General features: G+C 35.4%; 1 protein-coding gene across 6 annotated transcripts in view; it reads right to left on the bottom strand.

Moving 5' to 3' along the window:
- Window positions 1–22,561, bottom strand: part of NBEA (neurobeachin) — a 510,952-nt gene that overhangs the window by 411,975 nt on the left and 76,416 nt on the right. For all 6 annotated transcript variants that reach the window (XM_086481881.1, XM_086481883.1, XM_086481885.1 and 3 more), the window contains exon 2: window positions 4,679–4,910. In XM_086481881.1, the coding sequence (XP_086338007.1) occupies window positions 4,679–4,910 (232 nt within the window). The remainder of the gene's footprint in view (window positions 1–4,678; window positions 4,911–22,561) is intronic.

Below are 22,561 nucleotides of genomic sequence, written 5' to 3'. Positions count from 1 at the left end.
ATTAGAAATCGAGAACAGCAATACACTGAAAACCAGAAAGGGAAATCAGCACAAGCGAATACCAATTTTTGGCTGAGAATTTCCTAATTCTCATTTTGTAGTCTTAGCTTGCTTTTTAGATCAAGCTACTTCAAATATTGCTTCCTTTACAGAGAATAAGTGTTGCGTAGAAGTAAAGTTGGTTGGTGAAAATCAGAACATCATTAAAAAAAAATCTTCTAACATAGATGGCACAAGTGTAAATTAATACAGTCAAACACAGAAATGATTGGCAAGTTTTTAAAAATTACTGAACATATGCTGCTTTGTTTCATTGTTATAGCCTTGTGCTACCTTATGGCACAGAAAATTTCTTATGTCTGCTGAAGATGTTGATAACCCACAGGCATTAGAAATACATATTTATAAATAATGAATAAAACATTGATGGAGAGAAACAAATGTAAGCTCCCTAACAACGTAACTGGGTAAAACAAAGACCTGAAAGATTGAAGCCCAGTAGGTAACAAGTAGAGATAAAGCAAAGAACATCTGTGGAAGTCAATGCACTTAAAAATATTGTTGTAAACACCTCTAAAGAAGGTTCATTTCTTGTTTCAGTATAACAAGACTTAAAAAGAACAGTACACTATTACATAACTTTATTCATACATAATAGAAATCTCATAAAAGAGTCAGTCCACATCTGGTTTATAAATCTTAATAATCCACTCATCTATAAACGGACAAAGGTCACAAAACATACTACAATCGGATTTTTTTAATGTTTACTTCTTTTTTTTTTAAATAGTAAATAAGATCATATATATAAGTGTTATCTATGATCTCATTTCAGAAATAAGATTGTGTAAAACAACGTTAAGTCCAGAAAGAGAAAACAGTTTCCTAATTTTTAATGAATTTCTAAAATACACTGAATGCAATAGATTTTACTTCTGTTAATGGCAACTTCTGACTACTTTCATATTAAGCAGCTAATATATGACCTGTAAATTAACCAGAAACCCTGAAAGAATGCTTAATTCCGTGGTAAAAGAGCCTGCCTGTCTTTCAAGTAACAACGAGCATATAGCAAAATGAATGGTATGGCATTAACTTTAGAAGAATTATTAAACAGCATTGGAAATGCATCTTGAGGAAAACTACCCTCACGCCTCCTTAACCTTTTAGTAACACACAGCCATGAAATTGTGAATTTTAACTCTGTTGGTGAAGTAAATTAATTTCTACAGCTTGTCTAGAGAATGTGATAATTCTGCAGTTTTTCTTATGGAAGCAGTTGAAAGAGAAATGCTTGTTAACAGCCCATTACTGACATAGCAGTCAAAACCTAACATTTTTGCTTAAAAACTAGGAACTGTTTCAATGCTTAAGAATTCAGTTCCAGCAATTTTAGAACAATTACCTACAACATCACAACAGAACTGCAGGAAATAAAACAGGGCTCAAGGGAGACATATCCATTCTGTAGGAGTTCAGCCTACTTTCTCATCCACCATTCAGACCTCTCTGAAGGTGCTATAGACACACTATCCTAAAGAGTCTCTTGGAGCAGGTGATCTGCTTTCACTACCCATCACCTGGAAATAGAGAACTGTAAAAAGTGAATCCCTCAAGGAAGATCCTGTGCATCTGTTAAAAAAAAAAAAAAGCACCAATCGCCTGTGCAAATATTTTAGTAGTCTTTTCCCCTTAACCATTGATAAAATGGTTGACCACCCTCTATCTTAGTATAACACTATCACAGTACAAAGATGACTTCTGACAGGTGATGCTTCTGGAAAGCAAACTGGAATATAAGTGGCAACAATCCTATTTGGACTGCAACAGAGACTTTCAAGGTGATTAAGCTTCACGACCATAGAAACTGCAAAAATATGAAGTGAGATATTTAAAGACCTGAGATGCCTTATGAATCTGACAGTCTTCATCTAAAGAGACAGACAAGTTCTTCTCACTGCAAAAGACTTGGCACATGTTTATTTGCTGTTGTTTTACTTTCCTAAAACCTGAGAAGAGTGGCCTCAGACTTAGACTGGTCCTGAAAGCATGCTGTCAGAACATAAAACAGAGATTATGCCTGTCTTGTCTATTTAAAAGATTATGCCTGTCTTGTCTATTTAAACTTATCTAGGTCTAATCACAGCATTCCTCACAGAACAAGTGAGATGCCCTAAAAATAAACTAACAACTCCCCCCCCTCAAAACCAAATAAAAAACCCAGAAAACCTGCACTCTTTACAGATCATAAAAGCCAATTCAAAACGTTGGGCTGACAGAGTATTAGCAACTATTTTGGGAAGAAAGTGGTACTAACTTCCTAGGAGTAAGCACTAACACAGTGTTTGTCAAAACATCCTCCCTGAATGTTAAAAATGATTTCGCAACAAAATTTCTTATTTTATTCCTACATTTGAGAGTTCACAGAAATATTTGGGGCAAAGCACTTATACAGTCATCTGGTGTCAGTTATGACCTCAACATCTGCATAGCAGATTTGGGAACAGAGATACTGCATTAGTCATCACTGATTTTGTCATCAAGTGCCTACCATTGAACTTAGCTATTACATGGCCATATTTATTACTTCTGACTTATTAAAAACGTTGTTGCCATTTATAAAAGGGTGGTGAGGTGTTTGCAGAAATTAAGAGGTAAAAGCAAGATGACAAATTCAGTTGCTTCCACATCTTTGCCAGAAAAACTCCCAAAAACCCCCACATACTCATCTATTTACAGTTATCAAAGAAAGACCCTACAAAGCGTGATTCTGTTAAATCCCTGCTCATGATATACAGAAGACTATTCAGACAATATGACACATATTGCAGAGCTAAAATGCCACCAGAATTCCAATTTTGTTTTGTTTTTAAATTAAGTATGTGCTTACTTCGTCCGTGTAAGTATACAGAAGAGCAAGCGTACTGATGTTATTTCTGCACAAGGTCTCTTTCTAAAGCACTGTGTGACCGCTCTTATAAAAATATTAATGGGGTAGAGGCTCCATTAATTTTCTTCTTAATGTACTACCCCTGGCTTAAATTAATAGTTGTAAATTCAGAGTGATTTTTCAATTACCAAGTGCTCCTGGAAGCCAGATAGTATATTCTTGATTTCTGAGTTCTATATTTAGCTAAGCATTTTTAAAAATTTCTCCATAATGGGGACATCATTACAGTTAGATATGCCACATACAGAAGTACTATTTAGGGAAGCTCAAATTGGACAGATTTTATTAGTATGATTACTGATGTAAGTACATTATTTCCACGAGTGAAACCCTGAAAAACTTCAAGATAAAAATGTTTCTTTTCATCAACTAATGTCTTAACATGGAATCAAACAACATCTTCACCCTTGCAGTGTTCTGACATATTTATAAGTCCTGCAAAACAAAACATACTTGGTGAAAACCATTGGTTTGTAAATCTATTGATTTGTTATACTTCAGTCTGAATCTCCTGTATAGTATTTAGCATAACACTTCTGGTTTTAGCATTTACACATACGTTTCTAATCAACAAGGTGTTTGCTTAGACTTGCCTTGAAATACAGTATGCAACTTTTTCAAATACTTAATATTAATATTACAGATATCTTTATACTGAAAAAAAGCCAATGACAAAACCACTCCTGAATAATCCAATTGTATGTGCCTGTTATCCTCTTGTTTCTGGTCTGAAATTGTTGCTGGTTTACTGTTCCACAAAGTCTACATATGTGTCAGGAATCAGAGCAGCAACTAAAATCTTAGAATTATGGAAGACACACCTCTTCAATCTTTCAAAAATGTCTCACAATTTAAGTGTCCTACTATCAGTCCCAAACCATATAAAAATTAAGAACTACTTTCACATCGAGTTGAAAGAAACTGATTGTCTTGAGTTTCTGCCCAAGAAAAGTAAGGAGTAGATAAATACTAGTCATATGTAGCTCTCAGTTGCTATACTTAAACATGACAACCAAACCTGCTCCTCTAACCAAGCAATTCAGGATTACAATCTGTACCCTGCTTCTGAGAGGATGTAGTATGGAATAACATAAACTCCTTCAAAAGTACTCTGAAAACCTTTGCTGTGCAACAACTTCATCACTTATTTTCAGTAACCACACAAAGTATGCTATCCTTTCAATACTCTAAAAAAATGTAGGATGTTAAAAACCGCAAGTATAAAAACAGACCAGATATTATAGGGAAAACAGCTATAGATTATAAAATTACTGTTTAATAATGTCCAGCATTCAAAAAGATGAATAATTTCTGATAAGCTGTCAGATGTAGGTTATATTTAAAGAGGATCATAGTCACAATTCTAACATCTGAACAATTCAAAATCATCAAAGCACCTAAAAACTAAAACATTATCTTGACAGTTAGGAAATCTAACATGGACTGTTCTTAATTATGTTAAAAATTGCTTTTTTTTTAATCACTAAGATGACATTATCTTCTCAGATGAATTAACACGCAGTTATTTTAAACAATGTATCTACATGTATTTTACACTAAGAATATATTTTAGACATTTTTCTGAAATTGATAAAAAAGCACGTCTGACTCAATAGCAGTACTAACCGAAATATCACTTGAAGTAAAAACCAAGACAGCCCTTCCATAATCACAAAAGGTTGACAGTTCAAGAATGCAATAATTATTTTATCAGTTGGCAATTTATACCTGCAATCATGTCGTCCACAGTACTCATCTTCAGCAGTACCTGTTCAATTAAGCCAACTTCCGTGCTAGTCTGTAAATTACGGACACTTTTACGTAGAATTGCTGTGAACATACTCCAGATTTCTGCTTGGCACGTTACATCACAGTGCTCCAAGAGCTCTGACATGCACGTAATGCTCTCTGCATCCTGGATTATAAAGTTCATCTCTAGATCAAATTCGCCACCAACCAGCTACAAAAGAAAACAAGAACAGCATTACAATGTGAAATAGATCATTTAGTGTCTTTCATACCTTCATTGTGACCAACAGAATATTTTTTGCATGACAACATGTAGTTTTGATAAACTCAGAGCTATGATCTGTAAGACAGCAAATTAACAATTATGCTATTCAAAAACATAACTTTTAAAAATATACACACTACTATCATAAAATATTACCTTCAATTTTGTCATAGTGCTGAATACAAAACATTCATAAAATAAAATCAAAAGATATTTGAAATATTCCTTCCTATAAAGTAACTGAACGGGTGGCCTGGCCCAGAGAGATGTAGCGCAGAAGCTGCGGAACCTGAAAAACTCAAAAGCAATTGAGGCTTTCCTACAGTTCTGTGAACAGAAATTTGCCTATTCAGAAATAAAAAGACACTAAAAATGACTTAGCTATATTTTCTCCTGATATAAGCCAGCACTTGCCCTTAGTTATGTGTTTGTGAGACCTCACTGCCCTTTCCACCCAAATTCCACCACCCAAACAGTCATGTAGTCATGCTCAGAAAAAGAATCGTTGATCTGCTCTGGATGAATGCAGACATGGAAAACTTGCTTAATTATTCCACAGATCAGCTCATTGTGTGGCCATGGAAACCTACTATGGGTGCAAGGGAAAGACAGCACTGGGAAAGGAACAAGTACTCATATGAAAAGTGATTTAACAGCAGTACTGATGAAATTAAAGCCTGACTCCTATCTACCCAGGTACTTGCAAAATGCTGTCCAAAGCCCTGACGTTCAATTAAATAGCACAACTACCAGACACGTTTTAGGAGGGAGGAAAAAAATAAACAATTAGCAAAAATTTGCAAAAGATATAAACAAGACCAAGTACACCTTAAGGAATGGAATTCACCAATTTCAGTCAGTCATTTGTGTAACATAAAAAAGATGAATGCAAAACACCTTACCTAACTGAATACAAAACTTAGTTTAAAAAATCATTCCCCCTTCAATGGCAGAAACATTTTTCAATTTTGAAGGAAACAAAGCCTAACTCTTATACATCCTACTTTATCCTGGTAACCTTGAAGAATTTTGAAAGGACCAACGTTAAATTTCAATAACTGCAAATATATTACCTAATTCAGAAAGGCAAAAGAACAGAATAAATTAACTCTAAAATAATTTTGAGACATTATTTTCTCTTTGTTTTAGGAAGTTATATAATTAAAATTGCAATAATGTAATGTTTTAAATTAAAGATATTAAAAGAATTCATCTCTTCTAAGTGTATAATTTCAACAGTCACTTTTAATAGAAGGCAATTTCATAGCCTATTTAAAAGCAGTTGGTGTTGCCTTCAAATTAAACAAACAAGAAGCAAGCTGAAATATGATGCAAACTTTTTTGTGATGGTTAAACCTATCCAAATATTCAAAGTCTTCCTTCAGACCCTCTGTTCAGACAGAATTAATACAACTAAGCAAGGACAAGCTTTGTCTTCTACCCTAATTCATTCACTTACAAATTACTTTTTCTCTATCAATTAATTGCTGATAACAAATTTATAATTTTCTAACATAAAAGCTTCTAATATACTAAATATATAAACTGACTACCTCCTTAGTTCTCCTGAGACATTTAATTACATTCAAACAAAACTATTATCCTAATCATGATTAGCATTTCAGTTTAGAACTTGAGACTGGATATCATATATTTGCCTATTTGCTAAAAACATAATGTGTACCAGGGCAGGCAATAAAAACCATCAAAATTAGTAGCACAGTATTTCTATGGTCATTCTTTAGAATCATGAAATAGTTTTAGAGAGAAAACCACCACACTTTTCAAGAAACCCAGGTGGAGTTTCTGTTTCTGAAAGCAGCAATGACTAGTGCATACTTCACCAGCAATACAGGTGGTTGTTTTTTCAAGTATCTCTCCACCTGGATAAGCCTCTCCGAGAGTATGTTAAAAACAGACAGAGGCAAAACAGGGACCTGTAGAAAACATTCAATTAAAGTTTCTTAGATGCTTATCCTAAGGCGAAATGAAGCACTTTCTGGAAGTGTCTACTTCTTTCCATTTCTTTACATGCAGGAAATCTGGGATGAGGAATCATATTTGTGGAGGCTCCATCTTTGCATACATTCAAAAGCCATCTGGACATAGACCTGGACAACTGGCTGTAGTTGGCCCTGCTTGTGCAGGAGGGCTGGATCAGAGAACCTCCAGAGATCTGTTCCAACCTCAAGAATTCTATAATAATATTTTGATATATGACTTTCAGATAGCTAATTTAGGTGAGATGAATCCCACCATTTGTTTTTCATAACAGATGGACCTGAAAATAAGGAAAAAATGACTAAAACTTGAGTTGGAATGCAGAGGTTCAATACAGACCAATTCCCCTTTCCTCAAACACTATTCATTGTAAAATTCTTGCTAATGTAAATTAAAAAAACCCATAGAATAGTTAAATCAGACTAAAACAATTCACAGCAGACTCAAGTAATTCAAACTGTATTTGCTTCCTAATGTAAATCAACATACTAATACGAAACATTTAAAAGACTGAAATAGAGCTACTGTATCAGTCTGAACCGATGGGACGTTTCAGTACTATTAAAAACAAGCTGTCTGTGTATATAAAACACTTCAGTGAATCTGCATCAAAAAATACACTGAATGCTAATAAAATTGGTTTTATGGGGAATCTTCTACTGGGCTCTGGACTGTCCAGTCGGTACTACAATTATTTTACTTGCCCATTTGGCAGTAAGAGATTTATAGTCCATCAGAGTGACTGCTTATTTCATCAAAGAAAACATTAAAATGTACCTGATTTGCCCTTAACTTCAGTTTAAGCATATTTCAGCCAATAACAATGATCATAATTATCATTAAAATCAACTTTCTCAATAAAGGAAAGAAAGTAATGAGCTAATTAATGGTGATGGTAAAAAATTAAGAGTTACTTTAAAAGTAACTTAAAAAAATTAGTCATCTTAAAAATCAACATAAATTAAAAAAATTAACAGTCATGATAAGAACTCTAAGAAGACAAGGAAAATCTAAACAAAAATAAAGTTAAATTGTGTTCAAGAAGTAATATAAAGCAACCACCTCTGCTTCAAAATGTGAAAAATAAAATATAAATAAGCCAAGAAAAGAAGTAGAACATTCACTACAACAACAACAAAGCATTCTCTAGCAACATTTTTGCACCTGCATTTCCCAAGCAAAAGACAGTATGTAAAGAGGAATAACCAGTCAGTCTTCACAACAGAGGGAGGTTAAGAGTGGAGAAACACAGCAGTGATGAGTGTGTAACAAGTACGGAAACTAATGAAAGCACAAAGTTTGCTGAAGAGCCAAAAATCATTAAATGCAGCTATAAGACACCAACTACTGACAGCTGCAAAGATTTTTCTGATATCGAGTGGCCAGGAAACAACATATAAGAGTTTGAAGTTAGTAAATACAAAGTAATACCTAGTTATTATAATTTTACCCATATGTACAAAATGACAGGTTCTCAAATCTGCTATTATCAGCCAGAAAAGAGATCTTGCAGTCCCTGTGGGTACTACTTTAAATAGCTACGCCATATTAAAAATTGTCAGTAGGCAATTGTAAAAATTTGTAATGAACTTGCAACGTTATAACTTGGGTACAATTCCGGATGCAATACCACACACACACACAAGTTAAATCATACTGCCGTAAAGTAAGCTATTTTTAATATAACATGTGGAAGCCTTCTGTGGTAAGACAAATTTCACCTGGAGCACAAGATGAACACTAAGATAGAAATTCTTACAGGAGCCAGTATACCATACCATAAATCAGGCTCTTTCCATATCATAGATCTCAAATACAATCTTTTTTCTTATGTCGAACACTCTGTCTTACTTTGCATTCTTCAAGTGAACATCTAATATTCAGTAAAGACCACGCTTTTACTGTGATTAAGCATCCTGAGTTATTGCTTGTACTTTATCAAGCTCATGTATCACTTTTTAACTATTCTGCATCTTTCACAGCACAGCTGTAAGAAATGAAACAGCAAACTAATGTTCAGACCGTGGTTTCAAGTCAGATAAATATGGCCAACAAACATAACTCCTCCTGAAGACATACTGAACTGGCAGTTATAAGCAAATTAGGCTATCTTCCCTATACTGAGGTTGTTTACAATGACACGCTGACACTCCTTGCAAATTGCTCCAAGAATCTATATTAAACTACACCATCATCCTCAAAAGCAGCTGCCATACTCAGAATCTCTGCTTTTCTAAATACTGTGGCCATTCCTCAGTAAGCTTCTGCCATTCATTATGCTATGCAATAGAAGTGTTTCTTCCTAAACTGTCGCATCTATGCAGAATTGAGTCTGGTCTTTTACATCCTTTTGATCTAGAACTGGGATTAAATACTCCCCCAAATTGGAGAAGTTGTCTACATATGTCTGATAGTATATTCAGATCAGTTCTGGAAATGGAGTAAAATACATGCTGCTGAACATCTTGAATTAAATGGTTGACTTGTGAAAATTGGAATTTGTCAGAATCAGATTCTTCAAATCAAGTTCTGAAGAATGGATTGAAATGAAGAAAGAATAGAATAGAATAGTTACAGTTGTAAGAGACCTACAAGGATCATCTCGTCCAACTGCCTGACCACTCCGGGGCTGATCAACAGTTAAAGCATGTTGCTAAGGGCATTGTCCAAATGCCTCTTAAACACTGACAGGCCGGAGGCATCAACCACCTCTCTAGGAAGCCAGTTCCAGTGTTTGACCACCCTCTTGGTAAAGAAATGCTTCCTAATGTCCAGTCTGAACCTCTCCTGATACAGCTTTGAACCATCCCCACGCGTCCTATCAGTGGACACCAGGGAGAAAAGTTCAACATCTCCCTCTTCGCTTCCCCTCCTCTGGAACCTGGAGAGCAATGAAGTCACCCTTCAGTCTTCTTTGCACCAAAAATATATGGCTTCTCAACTGGAAAATTCATCAAATTAATTCAGAAGGAAAAGAAGGCAGTCAATCTTAGAAGAAATACACAAATGGAACATTGGGATGATAACGCTACCGAGTGGCAAAAAAATTCAAAAAGCAGAGATCAGAATTTTAGGGGGATTTTATAAAAAAATCCTGAAGACACAAAGATTTTTTCATTATAGTTTCCTATGTGATTAAAAAACCCAAACAACTGCCAAGCATAAGGATTTTAAGAATTGCATGAAACGCAAAAAAGATATTTTAGAGGCATTTGGTATTTTTTTGGTTAAATGAAAAACATGAGTGCATTCTGCTAAAGAAATAACACAGCAATACAAAATAAGAACAATAAAATGTGAAAATCTGAACTATAGGGAGATCAAAGAAAACACTTTTCTTTGCAATTAATTTCGTATTAAATAGATGAAGTATCAAAAATTTCTAAGAATGGTCTACTTTGCCATGTTCTGCACTCATACTTTGGAAGAAGTTTCACGGTACTTAAACTGGACATTTCTGTTTGCTTTTAACTTTTTACACATATTTTTCTTGACTCCTCTGATTCGCAGTCTTAAGAACTACTAACCTGTACAACTGAAATTTACTTTTCATTTTTAAGAACACATTTTTTGGCAGAGTTTTTGGTTTGTCATCTTAATTACAAGGATGCATACAAGGAGAAAAACATGTTATCTATAACCATCTACTACTTCTTGTCTTGTACATAATCTCTACATACTCCTGGGCAGGCGAAGGTATTTTTTCAGTTTAACATTTATCCATCATAAAGTGAAATTTGATTGTACTTACCTACAACAAAAGCAAAGCTCTTTATTGTAAGTCTTTTTTTTCAGCTACATTAAAAGACTTCTATTTTATGTATTTGTCTTAATCAAAGAAAGTATATTAGTACTATATAAACCAAAGTCTTCAAACATTTAAATGTCTAAATTTGCTGTTCATTGCTGTCAAAGCAGCACTTTGTTCTAGATGCCCTCGATTCCTATCCACATCTATTTGAACAAAAATCAAGAATATAAATTTCAGAACATTAGACAGACAGTGCCACTGAAAAACTGAATTATCTCAAGGGTATAATTACTACAACCCTAAGAACATCCAGGTCCAATCTGTACCAAGTCACTCCTTCATTTCCTCTCCTGATAAATACCGTCACACTCGCCCTACCTTTTCTAAAACCAAGAATAAATGAGGGCATATCACAGTCAATATGACAACCACTCTCATCTGGTTTGAACTAGTTTATGAGAACCACTTTAGGTTAAAATACACACACACACATGATTAGAATAAAAAAATCTTGCCTCTTAAGTATAGGAGGAAAGCAGTTTGGAAACAAAATTATTAATTCGCTTCCTCTCCCTGATGTTCATATATCTTTCTAGGCATTCCAAAACAGCTGACCTGGCATTTGGCACAAATTTCTACAGGGAAAGGGCTGGAAATAACCTGCTGGGATAGGAGTGAGAATCTCTTAAGATCCCAAATCAATTAGTTGTTTTAAAGAGAAAATTAGTGAGGATTTTACCCTTAAAAACAAAATCCATCACATAACATTCAAAAATAATTCTTGTTCAAACTGGAACATCTCTTCTACAAAACAACATCGAATTGATTTCATAATCAACAGTGAGAGTTCAAAATATGTGGAATCAGACTGCTACTGCTTCTTTTACAATGATAGGGCTTCAATTCAAGCATTAAAACACAGTAGTCTGACAAAAGCGGTGGTAGACACAGGCAGAAAAAAACAAGTTACTATTTTCTGGTCATTAATTAAACCATTAAATTTCTAAACAATTAATCGGGCTTCTTAGGAAGACTCTTCTTCAGCTGAATGAATAAGATTCCTTTACTTAAAAGTGTTTAGAATGCTAAATGAAAAAAGTTATATTTTTCAGTGACTCATGTGTGTGCTGATCACATGCACTTGTTAACCTAAACATAACAATAAGAACTACAGAGAAAAACATAGGTAACAAAAACTTAAAGTGGATATTTTCCATAACTGGTATATATTCCTCTTTTTTTTTTTTAACATATATTTAAATGCTCAGTTGTTGAATAGAATTCTCTAGAGAACTGACTATGTATGTGTATCTAGGATATTTTCAAAATTCTCTTTACCATCAATGGAAAGCTAAAGGTGCTTCTGGGAAGCGATTCATCTCACTGGTTTTAGATGCAACATTAGGATGAAATAAATCTTTCCCTGGGAATGTAGTACTTTTCACTGACTATAAAAGGACAACTAGTACAGACAGGCACATCTAAAGTTTTGTCAGATTAATCTTACCCAGCATGTTCACAATATGGTTTATAACCAAATGACAGCACTAAAAAGACTGATTCTCACGGGAATCACTACAACAGCACATAATTCTCCACATTACCATTCCCTTTTAAAGGAGCCTTAATTCATTTTAGATTCATAAGTATTTTTATCCTGAATAATGTATAGGACGCACGCAGTAGTGTGCCACTAAGTGAATGCTACCTAGTAAGTTCACTGAAAGAGAATGTTACCTAATAAGATTATTGAAAATTTTAAAGTATTCCAAGAAAAGAAAATAATTTATATGTCCTTCATGCCTGCTGAGAAAATATGAATGAAGTAACACGTTCAGCTTCACTTTTAGTACTTTCAAGCATGAGCTTGGTATTATGCAAGCTTAAAAGTATTTCAGGAAAAGATTTACCTTTAATTTCTTATATTTTCTTTTGGAGGAGGAGCACACTCCTGCAGGCTTGTGTACTGTCTCTGGCTGGGATGGAGTTAACTTTCTTCATGGCAGCGCATATGATGCTGTGTTTTATGTTTGTGACTAAAACAGTGCTGATAAGGCACCAATGTTCTAGCTATTGCTGAGCAGTGCTTACAGAGTGCCAGGGTTGCTTGTTTCTCACCCTACCCTCCCAGCAAGCAGGCTGGGGGTGGGCAGGAGGTTGGGAGGGGACACAGCCAGGACAGCTAACCCTACCTGACCAAATGGACATTCCACACCATCATGGTCAGCAAGAACACTGTGGGGTAGTCTTTCCAAACTAGGTGTTGTAAAAAGACTGGCTGGGCATCAGTCTACATGTGGGAGGTGATCCCTTTGCATCACTTCTTCCTCCTCCGACACACTTATTAAACCTCCTTTATCTCAACCCATGAGGTTTTTCTTGCTTTTGCTCTTCTCTCCCTCATTGTGCTAGGGGGTGAAGAGTGGGGCAGTTAAGGTACTGGGTGCTTATTTGCTGGCTGGGATCAACCAATCAAGATTTAAAACTATTGGCTTCTGTCCTCAAATTTACTTCGCACAGTTTTGCACACCGAGCAGCACTGCTCAATTAAGTAAATTCTAATGAATCTTGCATAAGTGGTCTTAACAAAGCGCTGAAGGGAAAAACTGTAAATCACACCATGTCAAACCATAATCTGATATAGCAAGCTCTGCTTAAGAGTATGAGCCCGACTAACCTTCAGCATGGCCTGCTGAATTCTTCCAAAAACATCACACTTCAATGTTTGTCTCAGAACATCAAACTCCCAATTTTTCTGAATAACCTATAAAGCATGCTTATCCCCCATTTCAAACAAGCCTGCATGTTACACTACTATTATACAGGGAAAGCATATCATCATTCCTTTCCCCATCCTACAATCATTTTCTATAAATCAATAGGCTTGATAATACCTACAGTTTTTCCTCTTTTTTTAGGATTTCAGATCTTTTTTCCAAGCATGAAGAGGAACAATAAAAATGTATTTGAAATGCTTGGAAGATAATGTACGTTGTGAAAGAATAAAGGCTCTATAAGCAATGAGGATTAACTTTGTACTTACCAATGCCCTCCTGTTGTCATTGTTACCTGCCTCAGGACATTAGCTTCCCTGGGACACAAACCAGGAAGAGATAGTAAAAATTATTACAAGAACTGTCTACTTGCCTTTAATTTCTGGGAGGACATTTCTAAATAACATCACTGGCACCAGTAGTAAGATTTTCTACAATGGAAGGGCAAACCTAGCAACTGCCAAACTGAAACGACATTTGTTGTAAAAAAAAAATTCACACAGGTTTATTAGGGACTACTGATGCTTTATTTTTTAAAAAATGCTATAGTTATCGAAACAATCATCCTGCAGTTTCATATGGCAAAGGTGGCACAACACAGCTCTAAGACATTGCTTAAAGGGTGTGTGAACTTTTCATCTTTGGAGGGTTTTCCAAAGCAAGCAAGCACACGTTAGAATGCGTAATTATAATAGTAACAGACATGAGGTATATGTCTGCCAAAACCCATTCAGTCCAGTCCTATGATTCCACTGCTCCCCAAGTCCCAGAAGAAATGTTTGGTCATTTGATAATCCCTGCAAAATAGCGTTGTCAACACTCATCTAATGATAACGGTAATGCTTAATGGCAATGGTAACATTAAGTCACTTCAGAAAGCTGAACCAAACAAACACCCTTAAAGGAACCATATCTAAGAAAAAAAGGATAAAAACTAACTCTAGCCCAGCTAAAACCAGCACACTGAGTTAACTGCGGCTTAAGATACTGTTCTAGACTCTCTTCCGCTATTCTTAGTATCAAAATGATAAGCTGCCTTGATGCAAGAAAGGGAAAAACATCATTTTGCTGTGCTGCTCAGAAAACCTGTCCTCTGTACTGAGTCCTGCTTAGTGTCTGACTTTTTTATCATGAAATTCTTTAGCATTGAAATTCTTTGTGTGAAACTTCATGACAAAAAAAACCCAAACCCTGATGGATTATTCAGTCTAAAAAGAGCACAATATCAATGCATGGTTTGAACTATATTTTTTATAGTAGGAATGCTGTAGTACTGCAGTATATTAGAATTGTGGTAACATACATGATATGTAAATATCCAGGTCAGATTAGTTGAGTTTATTAACTTGCTCCTCTGATATAGCAGAAATGCAATAACTAAAATAGCAAAGAGGTTTCAATGGAAAAAAAAGTCACAGGACTTTTCTTTTGAATGGGGCACAGATATAAAAGTCAAAACAAAAGAAAAATATTGTAGACATATGTTGGGAACATCTTAAACTGAGAATTACAGGTACACTGCTATACCACATTCTGCACACCAATATTAATGCAAAGCATCGGAAACAACAGTAGATCAACTACAGTAAAGCATACATACGTTTTACTGAGGTAAGTATCTATTACACTCAGATACACTGCAAGTCTGCATAACTTACAGAGTTACCAGTTTGACTTAATAGATTGCTTATAGAAAATTTCAACTCCTCTCCCCTGCTTTTTTTAAACCCATACCGGGCAAAGCCAGAGCTTTTCTAAGTATCACTGAGGCTTAGAGAGAGGAAAAAAAAAAAACAAAAACAAAAACAAAACCAAAAATAGCCACAAAGTAGGCTATTTGGCACAAAGTCCTTTAGCTGTTCTTTACCTAACTGTAAAGAACACTTGATTTCGGGGTAGGACAGGAATTAATCTGATAAAGTTCAAATGTCTGCCCTCATAAAACCTCCATTAGCACAAGATTGCAAATACTCGAAAGAAAAAGTCCTGCCTTGGAAGGAATGCAAGAGAAGAGTTTTAACAGGACAGATTTTACCCACTTAGGAGAGCTAGAAGAGCAATCCAGTCACCTCTGACAGAAGCAAAGACTGATAAAGGTATTCTATGTACAAGTACCTAACCCAAAACACAAACCAGAAGTCATCCTCCCAGTCCAGTGTTCCTGGGTCACCAGGGGACTCTCTGAATACTGAAAGGCTAAGAAACAGACCTTGCAGGTTTATTTTCAGCAAAGTAAAATCAAAACTATTCTCAAGCTTGGAACTAACTTGTTTTCACTTTCTCTGGTTCAGTTCCTCTTATAAATTCCTTCTGATCTAGACTTAATCAAACAGAGATCAGCCTGTTAGATAACAGGACCTCCTTACCTCAAACAAGGGAACAGTTAATTACCATTTACTTTAATATACAAAATAAGTAGCTCAGGTTTGCCACATCTGTGAATGCAAAAATTCAAAATTGATTTTTACAGACTATAAGGACGCTGATAAACGAGCACAGCTTAAGGAGCATGAAATATGGTATTACTAAACAGATATTCCTAGTTCATTTTGCTGATAATGTTTCATAGTCCACTCTTGGCTCTCTTCTCTCACTTTCACAAACTTCACTTTAAGCTCCAGATACAGATAAAAATATAGTAGAACAAGATTCAAACTTCCAGGTTTCAATAGCCAGTTATCTTTTAAAACAAGTTATTTGGTGGTGCTTTGGAGTTGTGCTTTTTTTTTCGTTTGTTTGCTTTTGCTTTAACCTATCTTCTTTTGTTTCCAAGCAAGAAGAGAAGCAACAGAAATTTAAATAACTGAGAGTTACCAAAGACACAAACCAAATGTACTCTGAGAAAACAAATGGCTTTTGGACCTACTTTTGTAGCCTCTTCTAGCCTCTTCTTCTAATAAAACTATGCACTTGCACCACTGTAGCTTGCACAGGTAAACCTAACAGGTCACCAGCATCCCTGACTTATTTTTCAGCCATTTACCAACTTCTTTATGATGGCTCCAAAAACCCAAACTTTTTCAAGAGTCACAAGGTATACATACTTTTTTTTTCTAAGTAGTTTGAATATTATCTCTATAAAGCAAACCTTGCAGAGCTTTAACACAGTTATCAGAGAACACCACCAAAAAAGTAGAAAGACTACGAAACATTACTTTCAATAATTACACACTGTTTTTAATCTAATTTGTATCGCACAACTAACAGTACCATACAAATAGCAGTGTCTGTTTTTAAAAGAAGACTGAAAAATCCTACAATGCACACCCTCCTGCTTCCCTAACTTCACGTACAGAAGCGAACCAAATATATTTCCTATGAATACTAATAGACAATTTTAGTCAACAGAAGTCTCCAGTAAATCAAAACATTTTGGTTTTTTATTTTCACGGCTAACAACATTTGTTATTATACAAATGTACTTGTCAAAGCAATTTTTTGTTTGTTAACTCACAGATGCATTCTGTGACTAGAATAAATTGCAACAATACAGTTAATGGAATTTTAGTCTTGGAAAATGGTGGATTTTATTTCAGAATAGTCTGTGGGATGGTTCCCAGGCACTTCAAGGACACAAAACTTAAAGACTATAGAAGAAAAATGTGACAAAGGATGCTCATTGTGCGGATTGTGGTGTACATTGTACCTACACACTTTGGCTAAGATCACAAAAATACCCACAGGACAAAGATCGACGTAGCCCACTATCTTCTTCTAAGCAGTCATCATGTACCAGCCTGGAAATCCAAACCGAATAGCCTGCAGGCTCTCTTACTGTCTCCTTCTTTCCCATGATGTAGAGGGGCAAAGCAGCTGCTCTCTGCTGGCACTACCTGCTCTTTCCTCACTGTTAAGCAGCCCCCTTGCCTACTCCTCCCCATTAGCACCTCTTCTGCAAGCTCCTACTGGACGTAGTCGGCAGAGTTTGCCTCACCCACGGCCTCACCTTTCTGCTCTGCATCTCCTTCAAACTCACACAGTGTAACCTCACTCAATTGCTGTTATGAAGCAGGTCTCTATCCAATACACTCTGATGGGATTGAGACAGTATTATCTCCTGTATCCCTCCTGAGGACCTATGGAGAAAAATATTTCTCTAACTACCTGTTCCACCGTATTAAATGAAACTTGGTTACCTGAGATATTCAGCAGCTAGCCAAGAAATAATCTACTTTTTATTCTAAAGGATACGACTATTGGAATATAAAGAAAAAGAAGTTTAACCTAAGTAGCTTTCATATTGTAATCGGGTTTCTATAAAATAATCAACATACACAATTCACTTAGCTTGCTAATACCACTTGCCATTAACCCAGCTTGCTTTGGTTTTATACTACTGCACTGGGGTTTGGTAAGAAAAGGAACTACATACATCCTTCTCATCAAGATTAAGTGATCTATTATCTATTTCAAAATTAAATAATCCATTTTTAAAGTGTCCCATTCTCATGTCCTCCTTTCTCTTAAATTTTGATTTTCTTTAAGGTCTTTAACTGCTTTTATTTTGAATTGAAACATTTCCCTCTTGTCACATAACACTCTAAAGACTCTGAAAAGCCTGGAAACTATAAATCACGGCCATGCAATATTTAAAAGCAGAACAACTCCAATGAACTTATTTGTGACAGTGCCATTTTCAAACTGATACATACAGGCGTCAAAAGTATCATGTTCACCTTAACAACTAATGATAGAGTGACAGCCCAGGATAACCACAATGCCAGGGACACATGATCTCGAACAATACTGAAGTGCAAGGTGCACAATAGTGGTCTTATCCTCCACTTCATGTTGCTGAAAAGCAGGAGCTTAACAGGAAGAACAAAGAAGTGTCCTTAATTCTCAACATCCTGCTGCTTGCTTACATTAATAATTTTGAGACAACTAGCAACATTTTTAGTATCAATATTGTGAAACTTTCCAATGGCAACACTTATCAACAGTTTGTGAAGGTCTATATTCAATTTCAACATGCTCATTTTCAACAGTCTTCCACTTTTAATTAGATGTCAAAAGCATTAACTACTTACCATACAGCCTTTTTCCCAGAAGTTAAGACGTGAGAAAACAACCCAGTGTTTGGGCACAGTGAAAAGCCCTAGCTCATTTTGGTACAATGACTCTTTATTGATTATAAAACTAATGTCGGACATGTGATACAGTTCCATTTAATTCTCTGCATGTGACAGAACTAGGTAAAAGACAGCCAACAGCAAACAAGGAAGTCCCAGTCAGCATTCCTTCTATTAAAAAGATATGTAGATTCCAGCAAATAATAACCAAAAAATATAATCTATAATAGAGTTAAACTTATTAATGGAGCTTGAACAAAGGCTTCCTGTAGAACCTACCTAATTCTTGTTAATGACTGAAATGCCTGGTGACTATATTTTATAAATAAGCACAGTCAAATGCATAAACAAGCATGGTTTTACCTCAAAGCTTACTTTGTTCTCTTGATAAGCGCATTTTGTCTTATAAATTTTAATTTATAGCTAGCAATACACTTCTAAAACTAATTAGTTAGTACAAAAAGCATTAATAATTTCTCAGTAACTACAATAATTTGTAACAGCATAATGTTGTTTAGTATGTGATAAAATGCATAAGAATACCATCACATTACATACACACAAATTATCAGGTGTCAGGGTTGGGAAAATAAACAGCAAGATTCCATATCAATGGCCATATAACTCCTGTGGCATCTCAGTTTTGGCAGCCTGAAGTTTGTTAAATAATCACCATCATCTAAATTTTCAAGTAAAGCCAGTCCACTCTTCTTTTCTTTTTTTTAAAGAAAATCAAGAGAAGTCATACTATTTGTTACATTTTTCTTGTCCTCGAAAGTAAGGTACTCATAAAGGACAGGGATCGTGCTTTAAAAGTCTTTTAAAACTTCTCTAAGCCAATTTTTTTTAAAGTCCTTACAAGAAGCTCCCCTTGGTTAGAAAGGCAATTGCTGACACTTAGATTTGTAAGACTAAGATATTTTTAACCGGATTTGTCAATATGTGTCTGCTTTCCTTCTCTAAATAACTCCCAGGATAGTGTAAGATAATTGTTCTGGTTTATGACTGGTATCCCATAGGGTTTTAGCTGTCATTAATGATTTAAGACTTTTTTTTTGTGCAAGGATAAAACCTAAAACCTCAACCACTAAAGGAGGCACCACAGGGACCACAATGACAGTTGTTTTACAAAGTCAGAAGTGCATCCTAATCGCCTTTTTCCCCCCTTTTTAATTTATTACGCAGTTCTTCATCCAATGAAATCTTTAACCTGTAGACGATAACACAGTCAAGAACAAAGGCCAGCAAAATAGGAGAGGTCAATAATGCAACTCTAACCACAACAGATAATTTTAAAGGAGGAAATTGAAAGGCAGATATATTTATCTGCCTTTCTTATTATCATCAGAAAAAAATTATCAGTGGTCAGAGAGCTTTCCTTACATAAGAAGCTTGTTGGATCTCTTAATTCTTCAGCTTTCCCAAACTGAACACCATTTTGTGTACAATTGCTTGCATTTTTCATGTTTTTACATGATTCAGATGTAAGGGCAACGTAATTAGGGTTAGGTGCAATTATGCACCTACAGCCAACATAAGAGTGAAAATTTGGATTTATTCTAATACTGAATGTGTGTTTCTTCCCTATTTTTGTTACTTAGTATTTATGACTTCAGTTTATTACACAAAGTATCTCAGCACTTGAAAAATACACACCCACCTTTCTAAAGGTTAAACCCATAAGGAAATGAAACCAAATTATTGTGGCAGGAAGTCCCTGTACAGGGAACAAGGTTATCTCAACATTGCACTAGTTCTCCCACTGTGCTTGCCTGGTGTTATGGTTTGAACTACTGTTCAAGAATATAAAATCAGCAAAAAGGTCTATCTAACGTATCCCACTGGCAAAACGCAAATATCTACAAAAGGTATAAGAGCAGGATAAGCATATACTGAATTTCCTCCATTATAGAGTCCCCTCCTCCCACTACTTGTGACACAGGAATTTCTTGATTCAGAAATAATGTCTTTGTTTCAACAACCTGATGGATTTCCTTCCATTGACTTCTCTGATTAGTTTCTGAACTTCCACCTTTTTGGTTCCTTAACATCCTATAGTAATGAGTCCCACAGTTTCCTCATTATTTGTGTAAAAATATCTTGTTACACATCTGTTCTAGGATTATTTAATTTCAGGCCTTTAGTTCTTGCATTTTGAAAAGCAAAGAACAAGTGTTTTCTACCACATTCTCCCATTCAAGCACCTCTATCTCAAATATACTTGGTCATCTCTTTTCCAAGCTGAACATTCCTACTCATCTGAAATCCACATTTAATCACCCTTCTTATTCTTCATATTTTTTGCTAGTTCTAATACAGTCTGTTGAGAATGGAAATTACCAGAACTTCATACAACACTCAAAATATGGACATAATACTAATTTATACTGTTGCATAAAAAAGTTTTGTTTTGCTCATCTTTTCCTTACTAATAATCCCTAATATTTAATTTGCTTTTTCTTTTCCTAACATTTAATTTGTTTTGTTTTGTTTTGTTTTGTTTTGTTTTTAACAAAACCTATAGTTAACAGAAAACATATCTGTTCAGCAAAATACTCCATCATATCTTAACACTTCGATACTACACTTATTCATCATTTACTCAACTAATGCAGGCTGAAGCTTGGAGGGAACACTTAAGGATGCATTCTTACAGTCTCTCCAAGACTCAGACTCAGATTTTGAAAACAACATTCCTGTGGTCTGAGTCCCATACACTCCATCTGCAAAACTAATTACACTGCTCCATCTGTACTAAGCATTCTTTTTAAGGCATCGCATAACTGGATAAAACTGCAATCATATATCATTTGATTTGATTACAAGACAACTACAACTGAAGTGACAATAATTTCAAGGGTAGGTATCACACAATGGAGGAAAATCAAGTGTTCTTCATTGCAAGGTCTAAGTAACTAACAAATTATTCTATGTTTCTGTACTTTCTGTACACTTCTCATTTGTCTAGGCAGCAGAAAAATCCAGAAAATAAAGTGTACTTGCTCGTAACTTGCTAAACAGAATTAAAGTAGAAGAAAAGTTGTTAAGAGCAATCAGAATTTGGTTTTGCAACTGGAGGAAAATTAATAGCTCAATGTAAAGTGGGCATCGCTTCCAAAGAAAAAGGGGGCATGTTCTGGAAAATGACTCATTTTTTGGTAACAGGGCTATTACACCTACTCAGAACCATAATGTTTGCAAATGAAGTATGTCAGTGTCAAAAATGTATACTACTTGAAGGCACCTGAATCCATACCAATTTGTCCTCCAACAAGTGCCAATTAAACTTCTGGCGTCAAACTTAACCTTAAGTTAACCTTAGGGTTAATTAAACTTCTGGCGTCAAACTTAACCTTAAGTTAACCTTAAGCAGTGTACATCACTCCCTCTTCAGTCCCTCACGAGACCTGAGGGTTTCTTTCTGAATGCTTCTCCTACGGAGTTCTGTGTGGAAAGAATCATCCATTGAGATAGTCACACAACTTCCAAATGTCTCCTCTGTGTTGAAAAGTAATCTCTAGTACTGTAAATACTACTACTTTCAATACAGTGAAATACTGATGCAGATATTATCTAGCTTAAGACACTTCCAACTCCCTCCATTGATGACTCAGATCAGTATTTCACTAACACACTCCACATTTGATTGACACGGAGAACTTTACATTTGATTTTTCCCTCATTAATAAAGATGCTTCATTTTACCAGCCACCATCCTAACCTGAAATCAATCAAAGCTAAGTGGTTACTACAACACAAGAGCAGCTTAATACATGCAAAATTCCCGCCCCTGAGGTTCTGGTAGCTGTGGCCATGCTGAAGGAGCCTGTGCAAGCCAGCCATTCAACTGCAAAAAGACCCATGTGCCAGCACTGGGAGAAGTCAGGAGGTGGGAGAGAGGGATAATCTCTCCCTGATCTTGTTTCACTCTAGTTTAAGAGTCATGTCAACCACTCTATACTGGCACTACAAGAGAAGGTTTAATAAATTTAAAATCAC

This window comes from Leptosomus discolor, chromosome 1, assembly GCF_034619465.1.
Source record: "Leptosomus discolor isolate bLepDis1 chromosome 1, bLepDis1.hap2, whole genome shotgun sequence".
In the NCBI taxonomy this organism is placed as follows: domain Eukaryota; kingdom Metazoa; phylum Chordata; class Aves; order Leptosomiformes; family Leptosomidae; genus Leptosomus; species Leptosomus discolor.
This window is presented reverse-complemented; position numbering and strand designations above follow the sequence as displayed.